The sequence below is a fragment of the Misgurnus anguillicaudatus genome, chromosome 12 (genome assembly GCF_027580225.2).
Source record: "Misgurnus anguillicaudatus chromosome 12, ASM2758022v2, whole genome shotgun sequence".
In the NCBI taxonomy this organism is placed as follows: Eukaryota; Metazoa; Chordata; class Actinopteri; order Cypriniformes; family Cobitidae; genus Misgurnus; species Misgurnus anguillicaudatus.
The window spans coordinates 16720442-16740492 of NC_073348.2; the positions used below are offsets into that span (position 1 = coordinate 16720442).

The following is a 20051-nucleotide window of genomic DNA, read 5'->3' on the forward strand; positions in this document are numbered from 1 at the left end:
GTGCGGATGCGTTTTCCACATGGTTTTAGATGCAAAATGAGAATGGCCCCTATGGAGACCTGTTTTAAACACTGATCGTTTATGTACTTGCTCATAAATCAACTTTTGTTCATTTTTATCCAAGAAAAGGTAGGGATTGAAGCTTTAATAGAAATAACAAAAATCAAACAGCAGAAAATGTAGATTAAGGAACGTACCAAGAAATTGTGCAACGTTCTCTGAATTTTTGGCCATGGTCATTTCCAGCATGTAATTGGCATGACTGCTAAAGCCCAGCAGTTTGGCCAGCTTTGCCCGCAACTCAATAAGCTGTTCGAGAATAGCAGTGTTCACCTGAAAACATCAGTACAATTGAATTATTTGCATCTTTTAACTCATCTCAAATTCCTGTAATTTTACAGAACTCTAGCAGAAACTAGAACTGAAAAAGGATGATTCATTTTTTAAAGGATGATTCCTCAAAAACATGCCGTGAGAGAGCCACTCCAACCACTAATAATAATAATAATGGCTTTTATTTATAATGCAAAATTACATTTTTAAGAAAATCTCAAAGTGCTACAATAAAATCTCAAAGGTGCTACAAAAGACATATTGAAGAAGTTTTTTTTTATACAAACAGTAGTTAATAAAAACCACTATATTTGTTATAAACATTTCTGTCATATTCTGGGCCTGGGAAGCATAATTTTAATATTATCAGGTTTTAAAGGCAGGATAGGCAGGAATTATCTAAAAAAACTTTTTTACAAATTAGTTTCAACTGTCTCTACATATCAATACACAAGCAAAATGCAAGTACTCTGAAAAAGAGAGTACAAAAATCGAGCGTCCGTAGACCTCCCACCACTGCCCCAAACACAGCCCATTCTTTCCATTCACTCCACCCCCTCCCTTCTGGGTTTCTTCTAAAGCCACGCCCCCAAAATCACAATCATGTCACAATCACATGTAATAATACACCTAACTTTATCACTAGGAATATAAACAGATAGGATGCCTTCTAGTACTCACTATTAAGCCAGTGTTTTGCATGGAAGAGTTTCCGTGATGAAAGCATTGTTGACTCTGATGAGAACTACACTCCGCAGACAATACCGCTACGTAGCATCGTCGACTCGAGGAAAAGCCACGTGATATTTACTCTCGTTTGATTGCTTCGTTTATTCCCTTTTTGCCTCGTTTGCCTTCGCTGACTGGATATGCAGGTACTGTGAGTTCTGAATTCACTTTCTGAGAGTTCTGAATGCACTTTCTCTGCCATGCTTGTGCTCTTTCTAGAGTGCCGTGTGCACGTTCAAATCAATCGGGTGTGCGCATGTCTGGGCAGATCCCATAGCAACGGGTGGTGCCATGATCGCGAGAGAGAGTGATATTTGGGCAAGCTAATCATTTGTTTCGTCCCGAATGGAAATAGTTAGCTGTGTTTAAAACTGTGTCTTGAGAGGTCTACAGACACTTGAGTTTTATACTCTCTTTTACATTTTAATTATGTATTTGTATATAAAGACAGTTTAAACAAATTTGTAAATAAGTTTTTTAGATAATTCCTGCCTACCCTGCCTTTAAATAGCCGCTTTTCCACTGCCATGCCAAACCGTTCTCGCTGTGTAAAATTTTCATTTTGAGCCTATCTGACCAAGGCGGTATGGTTACGGTTTCATTTTCCATTGTGTGGCTGAAAATAGCAAAGATATTTAATACTACCAAGATCACACAGCATCGCTGGTATTGATATGAATGGGGGAAATTGCAATGGTCAGTATGGCTGCTCCAGTCCCGTCTTCAAGTAAAAAGAGCCAATCGTCACCCGTTAAAGATCAAAGAGGGAGGGACTTTGCGCATGCGCAATATCTGACAAGTCTTGCTTTAGCAAGACCTGAAGGTGTTGCAAATATGGCAAGCACAATGGCGCAACCTTCCTTAAAACACAGGATTTTTTTTTACTACTTTGTACCTGATCTGTGTTTAATTTGCTCAAATAATGGGCTTTACCAGCAGCAGAGAGAAACTTCTACAAGCACAGATAAAAAAAATCCACTAAATGCTGCACAAAATGCTTCCACCACACAACAAAAACGGCAGCCGCGTGCGATTCTCCCCCGTACCGTGTAAACGCCTATTAGACAACTATGATCATCAGGAAATTAGGAGCCAAGAAGGTTTGGTAATTGTGCCGTGCCAATACAGGCTCAAGTGAAAACATAACTGTAACCATTACTTCCCATTCTTAGAATGGTTTGGCCTAACGGTGGAAAAGAGCTACCCTGTATAAAATTAAAATTTTACTGCAATTACACTTAAACAAATTGGACAAAATTATAAGGCTGTGGGACAACCTACATCTTTGCACCTGCTGTGAAAGGCAGCCTCCATCTTTCTCCTGGTTTCTGGAACATGGCATCGTTTCATCAGGGGAAAGTAGTGTGGATAAGCCAGAGTGACTTCATACCGCCCGTCTTCTGTTCTCTCGAGACCATTTACGTAACTTTCCGCAAGGCCGGCTTGAAAGAGGATAAAGCAAGCTAAAGACGACTTAACTATAACAGTTAATGTTACACCACAGGTGCCCATTCTTACCAAGCTCCTCTTGAGAAAAGGAGAGCACAGTATTTTCCTCATTGACATTTTGGTTGAACTCAATGGAAAGTTTACTTATTTCTTTAAAGATTGACTTGATTTCCTGAAAAGCAAAAGCATTGATAAGACATTTAGACGTTTACATCTTCTAAAAAAATATATCATTGTGTTCGTGCATGCAAAACTCCAATTAAAAACTCCTACTTCTTGCATGTCCTTGGATAAGTGCAATCCATTCCGTTTCCCTAGTTTTAACAGTCGTCCCAGGAATCTCTTCGACTCTGGCAATAAATCATTGTATTGTTTTTCCTATGAAGATAAAGTGAAGCGATGAGGCATGCAGACTGAATGCCTAGTTTATTGCATGCACAGATGTAACCACAGCTCCTGTGGTTGACATATCTAGCTGTACTTTGACACCAGGCTGACTCTATGTGGGCCCAAGGCTGTGCTGGATGTGCAGTGGCATGTTCTTCTGTCAGTGCAGTTTTACACGGGGTCAATAAGGTCTTCATACCGGCCTTTACGAGAAATAGCTGGACAGTTTCATTACAGCTCAATTAGAAAGGCAATACATACATTGGAGAGCTGAACAGCCAAAGAGAGGGCTTTGCTGTCCAAAAAGATTATTCACAGGGAATTTTCACTATATGAAATCATTTTGGACAATGTCTCAATGGGCTGAGATGACACTGCCAGATCACTTATTTTATTGGTCACCCCTGTAAAACTGGACCTGCCTGACAATTTTCCAGATGCGTTTACCGAGTGATCGAAGTTCTGCCATGATAAATGGTGTCATATTAATGATCTTCAATTACAAAATGATGACTATTCTAGGGATGAAGTTTACTGTACTCTAATGGTGCAAATAAATCAGATGTCAACTGTCTTCTTACCTTACCCCCAATTTGCAACGGTAAGCTTATTATAATGATTTATAATTTGCTTGGTTCGGATTTCAGAGGAAATTTAAATTAAACCTGGCAACTATACTGCAAGTGTGTGCTGCTCAGTTTGTAGCTTGTTCAACAGTGGCTTAAATTTAAACTTGTCATACAGATGACAGTGTTTAATCTGTAATGTTTTAAGCATTGATCATCTGGGAAATGTCATGTAAACATGTCAATTTATTAAAGGTATAGACAGTAGGGGCAGTTCATTTGTCACTCAAGTGGCCACGCCCTTAATTATGCAGAACTTATAGGCTTAATATAATTTAAACGTGCAGTGTGTAACTTTTAGAAGGATCTCTTGACAGAAATTCAATATAATCTACATAGCTATATTATCAGTGGTGTATAAAGACCTTATATAATGAACTGTATTGTTTTTATTACCTTGAGACGTAATAAGACTTTTTTTCTTCAAACACTGGGGGTCCGCTTACATGGAAGTCGCCATTTTGTGCCGCCATGTTTCTACAGTAGCCATAAACGGACAAACTGCTCTACAGTTTGTTTGTTCTTGTCTTAAGACAACAACATGTTTTTCCTGTGGTGGCTACCGTAGCTTCTCTATGCGTTTTGGTAAACGGTGGACTGAGCCGTTGGTTGCAATTCACAATCTCACTCGCTAAATTCTACACATTGCACCTTTAAACGCATGAGTTACAAAAAAATTCACCTTCACCACCCTCACAGTTATTACGAAGGGCAAAATTAGCTATACAGACCAAAATTTTTGTACCAGGCTGTAAATAGGGCTGTCGCAATGATTAAATAGTCGTCTGATCGCGATTGTTTGACCTCATCGCAATGATTTTAGATCACCGCAATGATTGCACATCTCTCTAAAAAACACAAGGGGGAGTTGCAGCGCCTGTATAAACGAGATAGTATCAGATTACTTTTAAAGGGAAACCAGGCAAGTCTGCATAATATTTCTCTACGAGCTCACCCTAGTGTCTGAAAGTAAATGCTTTCAAACACACTGTTGTAAAAACGAACTGTTGTCCCTCCCCCCTCGGAACCAAGTTTATCAGCTTATTTCCAATCTAGTTAGGTTTCCCTTCCGTCAAGGGTTTTCGATGCTTTTAACCCGGCTCTTCCATTTTCAACAATCGATAGCCGTGTTTAGCTCGCCTGCTTCTGTGTTGTTTGCTGTAAAGTGATACTGCTTCTCGTGATATCTGAGATTTTGCGAGACTGAAGGACACCGGGTCGGATACAGCGAAGTTGCAAGTGGGGTATTCTTCCTACAGATGGTAGGGGCGGGCGAGAGAGACTTCATTCGTCCTGTAATGAGTCATTTAACCATATACCGACTTACGAAGATGATTTATTAACATAAAAATGCTGCCTTGTGTCCCTTTAAATATGTGTATTTGTAGGTAAACCTTGCAAAATATTTCATTTAAATAATCACAACAATGTGTGAAAATTATTTTATAAATAGAGAAAAAAAAGAGAATTAAATTTCAAACCAATAAAAAGCCCTAAAAACAGGCAATTAATCATCACAATCGTCTCAATTTATTAGACAATTAACCATAAATTTCATAATTGTGACAGCCCTAGTTATAAACACATTATTTTCTGCTGTGAAGTTGAGCATTTTTTGTCACGGGGGTCTATGGGGACTGACTCCCCTTTGAAGCTGCCCATCAATTAATTGCAATTTAAGTCACTTCCATGACAATTTTTGTATTTTAATGATTTTCCTTACTGTATTAAAGTATTTTAATAATATCACAAACAACAAATTGCTTTAATGTATGAATGATTAATCTTTTTCAAAATTTTGTAAAACGGATGAGCTTATTTGCATTACAGAAATCTTTGGAGATATTTGGAGACAAAAGATAAGATTCTTCCTAAAGGTTTATGCTTAATTTTTTTCTAGCATTATTTTTAGGTTCAAACATGACTCACAAAAGTTTGTTAAAGTACATGTTGGTGTGTTACCTGCAGAGCCAGAAGCCTTTGAAAAACATCCGCTCTCATGCTCAATTCCACGTCGAAATCCGACAGACGTTTATCAGCTTCGGTGCTCGCCAATCTGACCTCTTTACATGGAGAGACAAACTGAGGGAAGTCCAACGTGTGACGGGATGCTGAAGGAATGTATTCGAAAGAATGTTTAAGAACAAAGCACGTTAACATTCATCTGTTGTGTTCATGCTGCTTGACCGTTTAAGCATGGCACCTGCAATGCCAAGGTCACTTGTATAATGAAACACCAAATCCAGAAAACATATAGGCTACTTCAAATGCAAAGTTATTGCCAAATATGGTATTTAAACCCTCACCTGCATAATCCGACTTTGCATCTGCCAGGACCTGCAATGTGTTCTCACAACACACCTTCCCTATGTCCACTGTCCCCACTGTGTCATACGCTTGCTTGATCCGCTGGATCAATAGTTCAGTATGCTGCCTGATTTCTTCTGGGGTCAGATCCCAACACAGGCTGTTCTTCTTGACATCTGTGCTGCTGGAGCAGTTTTGGGCTGATATGACCGATCCATTCTGAAGAGTCATCTTTAACTTGGATCTGGATAGAATAAGTCTGTAAAGTATTAAAGAAAGAGTTTAGCCAGCTGATCACTCTGTAGACTTCTGCACTACAGTGCATTGCATGGGGGCTTCTTGGCGCTTCAAAACAGGAAAACCTCTACATCAATTCCTGCACATAATACCGAAACCTGAGAGCTCTGTAAGGTTGCATGCTGTAAATGTTTTCCATGCTAACGACGGACACTTTCACATATGCCTGTTGAAATGGGAATGCGAAACTGATCTCCTCTTGACACACTTATACGAGCTCACATATGCCAAATGCATTGCCCAGTTTCGTGGCTAGCTTAATTAGATAACTTTGTAAAATAATACTAGTACTAGTATATCGTGCGCGGTCACATGATATAGGCATCTGGTTAATAATAGTACTGATTACAAACTGGGCAAACAAGATAATATTGCATAAAACTCAATATGAAATCACGATACCTTCTTCCCGTTCGGAACACGGAAATGCTGAAGACAAACATTGCATGCCTGTTTCATGCATTCAATGTGCAAACATGGGATGCCCCTACTGCTTACAGTTACACGGCCACAGTCGCAAATAGGGACTTTAAGCAACAGCTGGGAATGGAACGGCTACGGCGACCGGAAGTATGCTGTCACACCGCCGTAGCCAAGAACGTTAAAATCACTAAGCAACCGTAAACAGGACCGCGCAACACGGTATTAATTCATTTATTGAGAAACAAAAAAATGTCATTTAAAAAAGCAAGAGAAGGGTTGGTTTTGGCATTAAATGACAATCTTTTGTCAGAAGAGAAGTTTTTACTATTGTATGATGTAAATAAGTCTAAAAACCTAGATTTAAGCAATACTTGAAAACATTGAATACTTAAAAATCTTTAAAATTAGCTTAAATTTAAAACATATTAACAGATATTATATAAAAGACTTGTGGTACAATCATAAACTGATGCAATTACAATGTCATATGCCATTAAACATAACATTTATTTACACAATCTCTCACGTTGTAGCGACTACGGCAAATCAGCTGTTCTTCCGTAGTAGACCGTTACAGTAGAACGTCGCAAAATAGCAGTTAAATTCGCGCATGCGCAATACAACGCCAGAATGCCGTTGCCGTTCCACCAGAGGCTGTTGCTTAAAGTCCCTAATGCTTCTGCTACTACGGTGACTGCTTGGCTTATGAATATTAATTACGTAACAGGACGTTCTTTCGATGAGAGTATCTGATTGGCTAAATGTCATATTTTGGTAGCTATCTGGAGCTTTATTTAAGCTAATACATTTAGTAAAACATTATGAAAAATATATACATTTATATAAAATAAATAATGCAGTTTTGTTAAAAAAAAGTTTAGAAAATATGGCATCTCTTTATATCCATGACCCAATCAGGAGTCAGCATCCGTATGCTTTACTCTCACTAAAAAAATGATCTCCCATCTCTCACTAGATGGGCAACTGTTACTCATAATATGCACACTTCGCGAAAAAAATATTAAAAACAACGTTTTTTTCTCTGGGATTACCCTTTGCGCCCATCCTCCGGAGACGGCGCATGCGCCGTTCAGCGCAGGACTCTCGCTGACTCGCACGAGCGTACATGAGGCTGAGACGAGCGCTACTGGCACTTTCTCCAGGTAGGTGGGCGGGGGCGCGCGTAGCATCATGAACACTATAATGTTTTTGACGTTTTACTGTGGATGTGAGATGCTGAGGTCAGGAAGAATAGTAGATACTAACGTTTATAAAGACTTCCCTCCTGTCTGTCGGTTAAATAAACTGCGAATGTTTTCAGCCATTGCTCATTCGCCTGCAAACTCGTCCGTGTAAACATGAAGCGATTTGTGTTGTATAGGCTAGAGCTGGTCTACAATTTGAATGCTATTTTTATTATACAAAATAGAAATCTATATGACACATTGCAGGATGTTAATTTTCTATTTATCAGCATCCTATGTGTTGCATAGCTTTAGTTATTTGGGAACATGCAAAGCAGCACGAACTATTTTATGTAATGGGGATGTAGCATCTTGTGTAAACTGTGGATTAAAACCATTTTATATGTCACATATTGTACCCAAATGGCAGTGATGAATAGAAGTTTATTACACATAATTTAGAGAGGAAGGTTTTGTAAAACCCCTGCAGTAGTATGTGTGTGTAAATGTGGGAGAGAAACACATTTTGTATTATTATATATATTATAAAGTTGTAATATAGACATATTGATGTGCTTAAGTGTTATGTGAAAAATATGTGGTTGTAATAGTTTCCTGCATGGCTGGCGAATGCAAAGGAAATCCTCATCAGTTATATAAATCATATTTTTATTCGTTTAAAACCACTAAATAATGTGTGAATTGTTTGTGAGGTCTGTAAAAGATAGATTATTATTTTCTAAAACCTAGATGGGTCAGCTGAACATTACATTTGCAGCAATCTGTTTTGATCATTTTATGAAAGGGCCTTTTCTGACCTATTTTAAACTGTTCCCTAGGTTTCTCCCTGACACAATGGCAGTAGAGAAGCGCTTGGCATATTCAATCGTGCAGTTCCTTAGAGATCAGACACACTGTGTGAATTCAGGTGAAAAGGAAAGCCTGGAAGGTAGGTCAGCTTAATGTTTCAAACCTTTAAAGTCACTGTCCTTTTTTACTGCTGACATGAGTGTTTTGGATTCCAGTTACTGTCAGATTAGAAGGACTTTAGACATTATCTTCAGTGATTGACCGATAAATGAGATAAGCTGATTTATCAGATGATATCTGGCCAAATTGTCAGCATATTGAAAATATCCGTAACCATAGATATCCTGGTTATATCCGTAAGCCCTGATCAATGTCTGATAGTGGGAATAATGCTTTTATCTGCCGATACCGATTATAGGCAGATATATTCGGAGCATCCCTTATTTGTATGGCTAAGAGTCAAGACTATGTTGAGGTATTTATTTACCTAAAACACTGAGTAATGCAAAAAATACATAGAGTATTTACAGAGTACAGAGTATTTGACATAGGGCTGGTCAGTATGACTGTATATTCTGTTTAGGGATCGACTGATATGGATTTTTTTTGTGCCGATACCGATTTTTGTTTCATCAGCCTTAGCCGATGACCGATACAGGCTGCCGATTTAATGGTCTATCACTAATTTTGTTACCGTGAAATAAAATGTCAGACATATCAGATTTTTCTATTTCGTGCATGTAAATAAATGGGCGTGGCTAACTGCATTGCATGTTAGGCTAATTGTGATGGAGAAACACTCACTATAGTTTAAGCACGCTAAGACAAAACTCACGTTTATATCAATGACACGTGCACTGCTGGAGCGATTTAGTTTGATGTGCCGTTTTCTCATAGTACAAACATCTTTGATAAAAAAAATGAGAAAGAGATGCACTGATTAAGGTCTAAAAGAAAGTCAAGGGCATCAAGACCTTAAAACAGACTACATGGTCATCACCTCATAGCACCTGTCATATTTATATTATCCATATCTAGAGATCCGTCTCTCATATACAGGTATTTAGCCTGTCTGTAGATGCATATACAGTTGAAAGAAAAAGTATGTGAACCCTTTGGGCTTACTTGGATTTCTTCATAAATTGGTCATAAAATGTGTTCTGATCTTCATCTAAGTCACAAAAATAGAGAAACACAGTCTGCTTAAACTAATACCGCACAAACATTATACCTTTTCATGTTTTTATTGAACACAACATGTAAACATTCATAGTGCAGGGTGGAAAAAGTATGTGAAACCCTAGCTTAATGACTTCTCCAAGAGCTAATTGGAGCCAGGAGTCAGCCAACCTGGGGTTCAATCAATGTGATGAGATTGGATGTGTTGATTAAAGCTGCCCTGTCCAATAAAAAAACACACACCAGTTTTGAGTTTGCTGTTCTGAAGAAGCATTGTCTGATGTGAACCATGCCTCGCACAAAAGAGCTCTCAGAAGACCTACGATCAATAATTGTTGACTTACATAAAGCTGGAAAGGGCTACAGAAGTATATCTAAAAGCCTTGATGTCCATGTGTCCACGGTAAGACAGATTGTCTACAAATGGAGAAAGTTCAGCACTGTTGCTACACTCCCTAGGCGTGGTCGTCCTGTAAAGATGACTGCAAGAGCACAGCGCAGAATGCTCAATGAGGTGAAGAAGAATCATAGAGTGTCAGCTAAAGACTTACAGAAATCTCTGGCACATGCTAACATTTTTGTTGACAAATCTACAATAAGGAAAACATTAAACAAGAATGGACTTCATGGGAGGACACCACGGAGGAAGCCACTGCTGTCCAAAAAAAAACATTGCAGCACGTTTGAAGTTTGCAAAAGAGCACCTGGATGTCCCACAGCACTACTGGCAAAACATTCTGTGGACAGATGAAACCAAAATTGAGTTGTTTGGAAAGAACACAAAACGTTATGTGTGGAGAACAAAAGGCACAGCACACCAACATCAAAACCTCATCCCAACTATGAAAAATGGTGGAGTGGGCATCATGGTTTGGGGCTGCTTTGCTGCCTCAGGTCCTGGACAGATTACTGTCATCGATGGAAAAATGAATTCCAAAGTTTATCAAGACATTTTGCAGGAAAACTTAAGATAAGACTATCTGTCCGCCAACTGAAGCTTAACAGAGGATGGACGATGCAACAGGACAACGACCCAAAGCATAGAAGTAAATCAACAACAGAATGGCTTCAACAGAAGAAAATACGCCTTCTGGAGTGGCCCAGTCAGAGTTATGACCTCAACCAAATTGAGATGCTGTGGCATGACCTCAAGAGAGCGATTCACACCAGACATCCCAAGAATATTGCTGAACTGAAACACTTTTGTAAAGAGGAATGGTCCAAAATTTCTCCTGACCGTTGTGCAGTTCTGATCTGCAACTATAGGAAACGTTTGGTTGAGGTTATTGCTGCCAAAGGAGGGTCAACCAGTTATTAAACCCAAAGGTTTACATACTTTTTCCACCCTGCACTATGAATGTTTACATGTTGTGTTCAATAAAAACATGAAAACGTATAATGTTTGTGGGGTATTAGTTTAAGCAGACTGTGTTTCTCTAATGTTGTGACTTAGATGAAGATCAGAACACATTTTATGACCAATTTATGAAGAAATCCAAGTAAGCCCAAAGGGTTCACATACTTTTTCTTTCAACTGTATTCATACTTTTCACTGTACTGTATGCATAAATTCAAAACACAATTCATTCTATACACTCACCCAAAGGATTATTAGGAACACCTGTTCAATTTCTCGTTAATGCAATTATCTAATCAACCAATCACATGGCAGTTGCTTCAATGCATTTAGGGGTGTGGTCCTGGTCAAGACAATCTCCTGAACTCCAAACTGAATGTCAGAATGGGAAAGAAAGGTAATTCAAGCAATTTTGACCGTTGCATGGTTGTTGGTGCCAGGCGGGCCGGTCTGAGTACTTTGCAATCTGCTCAGTTACTGGGATTTTCAAGCACAACAATTTCTAGGGTTTACAAAGAATTGTGTGAAAAGGGAAAAACATCCAGTATGTGGCAGTCCTGTGGGTGAAAATGCCTTGTTGATGCTAGAGGTCAGAGGAGAATGGGTCGACTGATTCAAGCTGATAGAAGAGCAACTTTGACTGAAATAAACACTCGTTACAACCGAGGTATGCAGCAAAGCATTTGTGAAGCCACAACACGCACAACCTTGAGGCGGATGGGTTACAACAGCAGAAGACCCCACAGGGTACCACTCATCTCTACTACAAATAGGAAAAAGAGGCTACAATTTGCACAAGTTCACCAAAATTGGACAGTTGAAGACTGGAAAATGGTGCCTGGTCTCGATTTCTGTTGAGACATTCAGATGGTAGAGTCAGAATTTGGCTCCATCATGCCTTGTTACCACTGTGCAGGCTGGTGGTGGTGGTGTAATGGTGTGGGGGATGTTTTTTTGACACACTTTCGGGCCCTTAGTGCCAATTGGGCAGTTCTGAAGGCGAAAGGGGGTCAAACACAGTATTAGTATGGTGTTCCTAATAATCTTTTAGGTGAGTGTAGCTTCAATAGTCTATAAATTAATAATGATCTAATCACTTTAACACTAACTTTAACTTATATTTTATATTTTTATATTTTAAAACTGTGGGGAGCATTTAGTTAAAAACTATAGTGAGTTGCAAATTTCCCCCTAGCGTGACATTGTCTTGACAACGTGATGCATTAAATATAATAGGTTAAAAGGGCAGTCACAGTTGCGTGTAATTAAACATTGTATTTTAAACATAGATCTAATTAAAACACATTGTAAACAATTAAAATGTGCAATAAATTTTCTACTACTTCCAGTTGCAATACAATGCCTGGAGACGACTTTCAAGATCAGCTCAAGCGACTGTCATCTCGCAACTTCACAGCCGCTGAGAGAGATATTCCTCAATTCTCTTCTCAAAGTAAACGCCCACAGTATATGACATTAAACTTGTCTTCTTGTGTTATTTTGACTGCAGCTGCACTTTTATTTTGTCTAATTGTTATTTACAGAATGATATTGTTACGTTACCCGAGACGTTTTCATCTCAAGAGGACATCGAGACAGCCGAGCAGCTTAAGAATGAGGGCAAGTCAAATTTTCCTTTTATATTTAGACTCACCGACAAATGGAATTCACTCTTTTAACACTTACATTCATAGCGAAAACCTTTTCAAAGGATGTATTATGAATAACTAAATGTCTGTGATAATGCAAATTAAAACGGGATAAATAATTGATGCATCATCTGTTCAGTATGTTCTCCCTGTTGAGCTCAAATGTGTTGTTATTCTTTATCAGGGAATAATCACATGAAAGAGGAGAATTATAGCAGTGCTGTGGACTGTTATACAAAAGCCATTGAGTTGGACCAAAGGAACGCTGTGTATTATTGCAACAGGTAAACGCTGTGATTTTACACTCTCACATGAGACAGATGTTTTGTTGGATGGTGTTGATGGCTTGGATTGTTTTCTCAGGGCTGCCGCTCACAGTAAACTTGGCAACTACACAGAGGCGACAGGCGATTGTGAACGAGCAATTGCGATTGATCCCTCATACAGTAAAGCTTATGGGAGAATGGGGTAAGCTGATTTAGGGACAGTTTCCCAGGCAAGGTTTAGATTAATTCAGAACTAGGCCTTGGTTATTTTAGGACGTAGTTTTTGCAAACATGACTTACAAAAAGCAATACTAGTTAGCATTTTAAGACAAAACAATGGCACTGATATATGTTAAGATATGTCAGTGCAAGATGTGTTTAAATTAAGGCAGCTTAAACATGCATTTTAGGCTGGGACTAGGAAAAGCCCTGTCTGGGAAACTGCCCCATAATGTTATTATAGCAGATAGTTACTTTACCGAACTTTATGTGATCCCGGACCACAAAAACAGTGATAAGGGTCAATGTTTTGAAAAAATAAGCTTTCCATTGATGTATGGTTTGTTAGGATATGACAATATTTGGCCAAGATAAAACTTTGAAAATCTGGAATCTGAGGGTGCAAAAAATTTAAATATTGAGAAAATTACCCTTAAAGTCCTTAGCAACAAATATTAACGATAATACATATTTTTTTATACATTTACGGTACATTAAGGAGATTAAAAATATGTATCTTAATGGAACATGATCTTTATTTAATATTCTAATGACTTTTGTATAAAAAATGATAATTTTAACCCATAAAATGTATTGTTGGCTATTGCTGCAGTTATACCCTTGCGACTTATGACATATGTAACTTATGAGAAACTATGGATTTTTTATAATATTTATAATGCTACATGCTTTGTACTTGGTCCCTAGCTGTCACTAGGGCAGTACCTTGGTACCTAAAGAGTTCATATTAGTACTAAAATGTATCTGTACCTAAAATGGTACATATTATGACCTTTTGGTACTGCCTCAGTGACAGCTTGGGACCATTTTGGCAATTTTTTCTGACAACACAAAGGTGATTATTTATCTCAAAAGGGTCAAATCAAATTTTTGGAATCTTAAAAAGTGAGAAAAAAAAACACATGTTGCATACTAGTAGTTTTGGAATTACTGTAGATGGTCAGATGCTTTGTAAAATTTGTGTTTCTAACTTAATTTTTTGAAGAGGACATTAGACAAACCTTAGGCCTATTAGACTGCACATAAACAATTCCTCATGAAAAGAAGACCCCTGAAAATTCACATACTTGTTTATTGCATTTATGTTACAGTTATTTACAATTTTCAAAATTGCAGTACTTATTATATTTTTATTATAACACTTTTTATATTTCATCCTAGGGCTGTCACGATTATGAAATTTGGCTGACGGTTAATTTGTTTAATAAATTGGTACAATTGTGACAATTAATTGCCTGTTTTGGGGCTTTTTTATTGGTTTGACATTTAATTCTTATTTTTTTCTTTGTTTATAAAATATTTTCATGCATTGTTGTGATTATTTAAATTAAATATTTTGCCAGGTTTACCTGGGAGTAAATATTAATACACATAACACATATTTAAAAGTAATCTGATACTGTCTCGTTACTGACGCTGCAGCTCCCCCTTGTGTTCTTTATAGAGATGTGCAATCATTGCGATGATTTGAAATCATCGCAATGAAGTTAAACAATCGCGACGATTATTAAATCATTGTGACAGCCCTATTTCATCTACGCTTTTTTATGATTCCAGACTTGCATTAACGTCTATGAGCAAATATCCAGAGGCGATATCATATTTTAAAAAAGCTCTGGTGTTAGATCCTGAAAATGACACTTACAAGTCAAACCTGAAGATTGCAGAGCAGAAACAAAAGGAAGTGTCCAGCCCTGTAAGTACAAGGAGATGAAATCAGATTTTATTACGTGTACATTTTGTTTGTTTAAATATAAATTTGAGAAATAACTTGCATATCAAAAAATATGTAACTGTACAGTGAAATTCTTAAATACAACTACTACATTTTTATAAAACCAACTAATAGCTGCAAAAATGATGCATTCTGGGAGAGCTCATTGTACAGTGATTTGTTTTATGGTAATTGGATTATATTTACAAAGCATTTTGGGTAAATGACGGCTGTAAAACTGCAGTGTTTTGTTGCATTATTACAGCATATGCTGCAGTTTGCTAATGCAATTAAAGCGGATATGTGAAGTCATTGGCAACACAACTGCCTGTACTATATTGTGAAAAACAGTAATTGTCAGCCTTTTTGGAGTGTCAGAGATTTACTTTACACCTGCTGTATTTCTTTAGGTGAATCATATTTTGTACCACATGCATTGGACTTTAAATTTGCCAGATGTGCAAATACCAGACAGTAACATTAGCTTTTGACATGTGTTCACAGACCGCCACAGGACTGGGGTTTGACATGGCCAGTCTCATCAATAACCCTGCATTCATTAGCATGGTAAGTTTAAGTGCATGGTTTGCATTGCTCTGTTATGGGGGTCACAAAAAGGCTCATAAATTAAGTCTATTAAACTGACTGGCATTCAGTCTATGTTGACATTAAAGTCAGTCAGTTGAATTAGACCCTCAGGCGAAGTACCCCACTGCAATCCAGGCACAGCACATGTAGAGAAATTCAACCACATTCATTAAATTAACACACATAATCTCAAGACTGATATGCATACAGTATAAGTGGTTCTGGTTTAGGCTTTATAGAAAAAGGGATCCTGTTGTTGTTATTTATGTTTCTTACATTGAATAAATCCAGTCAGACGCTGATTTTCTGCACTATAGGCAGCAAGCGTGATGCAAAACCAGCAGGTGCAACAACTGTAAGTTTCTATATTTTAACACAAATGAACTGTATGCATGTTCGTGGTACACTGTACTTTTGAACAAGTGGAGATTGGGGAGACTTGTAAAAGTTGTGATTACCATGATTACCACCCCCCTGTCATGAAATGCGTGTAAATTTGGTACATAAAATAATAACAAATACACTTCACAGTCTTCTTAATGCTTTGTAACACTATATTTATATGTATAATGAAGTGTGTTTATCATTCATGTCTGAGCTCAATTCTTTACTAAACAGCATGTCAGGCATGATGTCTAATGCGGTGGGGGGACCTGCAGCTGGAGTTGGTGGATTATCTGACATATCCAGTCTCATTGAAGCGTGAGCTTAATTCATGATCTTAATTCACGTTTCACATCATTTGACCTAATGTATAATTTTGCCATGTAAAATATACTTTTTATGTCAAATTGTGTTGTTGTGATGTTGGTTGTTCTCTCTCAGTGGGCAGCAGTTTGCCCAGCAGATCCAGCAGCAGAACCCGGAGCTGATCGAGCAGCTGAGAAATCACATCCGAAGTCGCTCATTCAGCGGCAGTGCCGAGGAACACTCCTGATCCCAAAGGTCTGAGACAACCCCATTCATCCAAATTAACATTACTGTAGATCAACAGCCACTGCTGTGTAGCTCGGTGCAGACAGTAAATCAATAATACATTGTATTCAAAATGCACTTTTTCATATTAAACATAGGATGAAAAGATCTGGGTGGGTGCCAAGCAAATGTTACATTTTGTCTAATCAAAATACATTGAACTAAAATGGAACTTTATACAACTTTAACTAAAATGCAAACTTACTGTTTTTAAACTTATTTTGTTTGGTTTGGCTTCCATCACATTCCAGATAAAGTTCATTAAACGAATAGTTCACCCAAAAATGCAAATAATGTAATTAATGACTCCCCTCATGTCGTTCCAAACTCGTAAGACCTCCGTTAATCTTCGGAACACAGTTTAAGATGTTTTGTGTTTAGTCTGAGAGCTTGTCTACGTACGGTGTACTGTCCATGTCCAAAAAGGTAATAAAACGTCATCAAAGTAGTCCATGTGACATCAGTGGGTCAGTTAGAATGTGTTGAAGCATCAAAAATTCATTTTGGTCCAAAAATAACAAAAATTATGCCTTTATTCAGCATTGTCTTCTCTTCCGCATCTGTTGTGAAGCGCATGCGTGACGTACGACGCGGCTGACGTGTTATCTGGTGCGCCCCATCTGGATTTTTTTGTGCGCCCAGGCTTTGTTTACAGTCCGAGGGAGACCTACGCTGTAAGTTTGAAAAAAAAAACTTCGCAAACATGTCTGAGGATAACACGTCATCCGCGTCACTGCAGTCACGTGAATTAGTCTCGCGCATGCGCTCCACAACAGACACTAAAGAAAAGACAATGCAGAATAAAGTCGTAATTTTTTTATTTTTGGACCAAAATGTATTTTCGATACTTCAACACATTCTAACTGACCCATTGATGTCACATGGACTACTTTGATGATGTTTTTATTGCCTTTCTGGACATGGTCAGTACACAGTATGTAGATTTTCAACGAAGGGTCAACAAGCTCTCAGACTAAATGTGGAACATCTTGGGCTGTGTTTCGAAGATGAACGGAGGTCTTACAAGTTTGGAACGAAATGAGGGTGAGTCATTAATGACATTTATTTTTTATTTTTGGGTGAACTATTCCTTTTAAATTTCTGATGTAAAGCATGTCATATAACAAGAATTTTAAATCTGTCTTCACAGGTTTGTACAGGATGATAAACTGAGGGAAGACAGGATAAAGTTGTGAGAGCAATCATTCGATACCCATTCTTCTGTTCAGTCGAACCCATGAGGGGGGCATGGCACTTTATATGTAGGCATCAGGGATGAAGAGGAAAAATATCCAAACACATGAAAAATTTACTTGCACAGAGAAAATTATGTTAACACCTAAATGAGGTATTTTTGTGTTTGTCTGTGTAGGTCATATTTGAGTCCTCTGTTACTTTATGAATGTAGCTGCATCATAATGTTTTGCCTATTAACCTTAGATATAAGGCGGTAGTCACTGAAATCCAAGGACATTTAAAGGAACAGTTCACCCAAAAATGTCAATTTTCATCATTCACTAACCCACATAATTTACTTACCCCTTTTTACAGTTGGTGATATACATAAATATCTGTCAGTCTGTATGTGGCTATTTTGAGATTATGAGATTATGGGCATTAGCAGAGGTAAACATTTGACCTAGAGCCTTGTTAAGGGATGATTTCTGTATTTAAATCTTTGTGATTGTAAAAATATTATCAAGTCAGATTTATTTATATAGTGTTTTTTTTAACAATGTTGCTTTCTGTCATAGCAGCTTTACACAAAACAAAAAATTACCACAGGAAACTTGAATTATTTAAATTAAAAAGGAAACTTAAAATTATTAAGTATATAGGGTTTTTGTCCTTCTAGGAGTTTTTCCCATCGGGTTTTCTCCTAGGGGGGGTTTTCTTCCCAGGGAGAGTCAGCCAACTTTGGCTTAACTTAGCACTTTACTGTATACGTTACATTATTAATACGCTTGCTTGTATGGTTTAACCTTAGCCGCTATATTCTACTTATATTATCTACTGATTTTCTGTGTTCTCCTTTACTCATTTAACAACAATTAACAATTGTGAAAAGCGCTATATAAATAAAATTGAATTGAAAAATTGAATTGAATTGAATATATAGAACAGAATATGTGGTATTATTGCAAATTATATTTTTCTTATAAATAGATTATAATTTAATAAAACAGTATATACTTTTTGTTCGACTATTGGACATTTAGTCAATTAAATAGGATAAATAACAGGCCTCATATTTATCTAGACATGTCTTTACATCTTACATGGCCCTTTAAAGACGGGGTGCATGATTTTTGAAAAACGCTTTGGAAAAGTGAGTCAGAAAAAGTGGATCGCCGGCTACGTTTCCCTCTAGTGGGCGTAGTTCTACTAATGGTAGTACTATGAAAAGTTGCCTGTTTTCACTTTTGTGTCTTTAAACGCTCGTATTTTTGGGGTCGACAGCTTATAAAAACGTATTTCTGTTTTTTTTTTGGCTTGTTAGCTGTACATCCTGTCACAGCAGCTTTTGGGCATTATTCTGTTTTTGTTATAAGCCCGAAATGACAAGGAGGCAGCCTCTCGCAATACAAAGTCAATGGAGACGGATGGATTGTTTCCCCTCAGTGGGCGTGGTTTTCAGGTTATGACGCGTTGCGCTCTGTCTCTATTGTTGCCTGGATTGCATATGTGTGGGGCGGGTCTATCAAAAGAAGGTCCAGTTCTATTGGGGTAAGGGCGTGTTTGCTTAGGTGATTTCAAATGTCAACATTGGCTTCAGAGATCGTGCACCCCACCTTTAAAGAAGATCTTTAAGATCAGTAGTTTTACATTACATAAGGACTTTCAATAATACCTTGAACAGCAGTGTAAAAAGCATACAGAAATTACAGCAACATTCAATGCACCACGCACAAAATTGAAACAGTGACGTATTTAATATTAAAGCCGGATCAAAGTAAAAAAGCTGTATTAACAGAATTTACTGAACCCTAAGCTAAGCTAAAGTCAGCAGTCTCCCAACAGGCAACAGTTGCATGGTTATTTACAGTCATTAATTTGTATTATATAATCCCATTACATCCACCATTAAAAGCCTACTAGTGAATCACTTAACTTTACTGTGCACTTTAAACGGCTTCTGAACACTTTTACAGAATAGTCATACCAAGAAATTTGACAGAATTTTCATTTTTGGATGAACTATCCCTTTAACACATACGTTGATTATTTTTTACTATATATTCTGTTCGTTTTAGGAACAAGAGACATCTGTGTTAAATAATCACTATATATCGGCTGCTTCACCAGTCCTGTATTTTTTTAGTTGTTTATTCTGTAATTACAAAATGATGTGACTATTCTATTCATAATTTCAGCATTTGTGTTTTTCATTTGCATGCACCAATAATTGATATTTGCAGTCAAATTAGTGGTTGACTCTAATAAAACATGTTAATAAAACACAGATCAGTGAAATGTTTTGTCAAAATTAACATCAATAAAGGTGTTGATATATAACCATGTGCTTCGGTGGTTATTA

At 37.5% G+C, this 20051-nt stretch overlaps 2 protein-coding genes across 3 annotated transcripts in view; one reads left to right on the plus strand and one right to left on the minus strand.

Annotated features, from left to right (window-relative positions):
* nln (neurolysin (metallopeptidase M3 family)) overlaps positions 1 to 6650 on the minus strand; it is a 32088-nt gene extending 25438 nt beyond the window's left edge. For both annotated transcript variants that reach the window (XR_008645450.2, XM_055209058.2), the window contains exons 1-7: positions 6531 to 6650; positions 5831 to 6090; positions 5487 to 5635; positions 2785 to 2889; positions 2581 to 2683; positions 2344 to 2504; positions 198 to 333 (exon numbers count right to left, since the gene is read on the minus strand). Coding sequence is in view for 1 of the 2 variants with exons in the window: in XM_055209058.2 (XP_055065033.2) it covers positions 198 to 333; positions 2344 to 2504; positions 2581 to 2683; positions 2785 to 2889; positions 5487 to 5635; positions 5831 to 6090; positions 6531 to 6571 (955 nt within the window). In the remaining variant the exon portion in view is untranslated. The remainder of the gene's footprint in view (positions 1 to 197; positions 334 to 2343; positions 2505 to 2580; positions 2684 to 2784; positions 2890 to 5486; positions 5636 to 5830; positions 6091 to 6530) is intronic.
* Positions 6651 to 7563: 913 nt separating this feature from the next.
* On the plus strand, positions 7564 to 20030 carry sgtb (small glutamine rich tetratricopeptide repeat co-chaperone beta). The gene is made up of 12 exons (XM_055209057.2): positions 7564 to 7714; positions 8575 to 8684; positions 12431 to 12534; positions 12626 to 12701; positions 12915 to 13014; positions 13094 to 13198; positions 14794 to 14932; positions 15455 to 15517; positions 15856 to 15893; positions 16157 to 16240; positions 16364 to 16483; positions 17664 to 20030. The coding sequence occupies exons 2-11, from the start codon at positions 8591 to 8593 to the stop codon at positions 16473 to 16475; spliced, it is 915 nt and encodes a 304-aa protein (XP_055065032.2). The 5' UTR covers positions 7564 to 7714; positions 8575 to 8590; the 3' UTR covers positions 16476 to 16483; positions 17664 to 20030.
* Positions 20031 to 20051: the final 21 nt, after the last annotated feature.

Bases quoted from the DNA above. Each gene is read 5' to 3' on its own strand.
- sgtb (XM_055209057.2), top strand. From the start codon at position 8,591: ATGGCAGTAGAGAAGCGCTTGGCATATTCAATCGTGCAGTTCCTTAGA. The intron at 13,015-13,093 runs GTAAACGCTGTG...TTGTTTTCTCAG, and splicing joins GCTGTGTATTATTGCAACAG to GGCTGCCGCTCACAGTAAAC. The intron at 16,241-16,363 runs GTGAGCTTAATT...GTTCTCTCTCAG, and splicing joins ATATCCAGTCTCATTGAAGC to TGGGCAGCAGTTTGCCCAGC.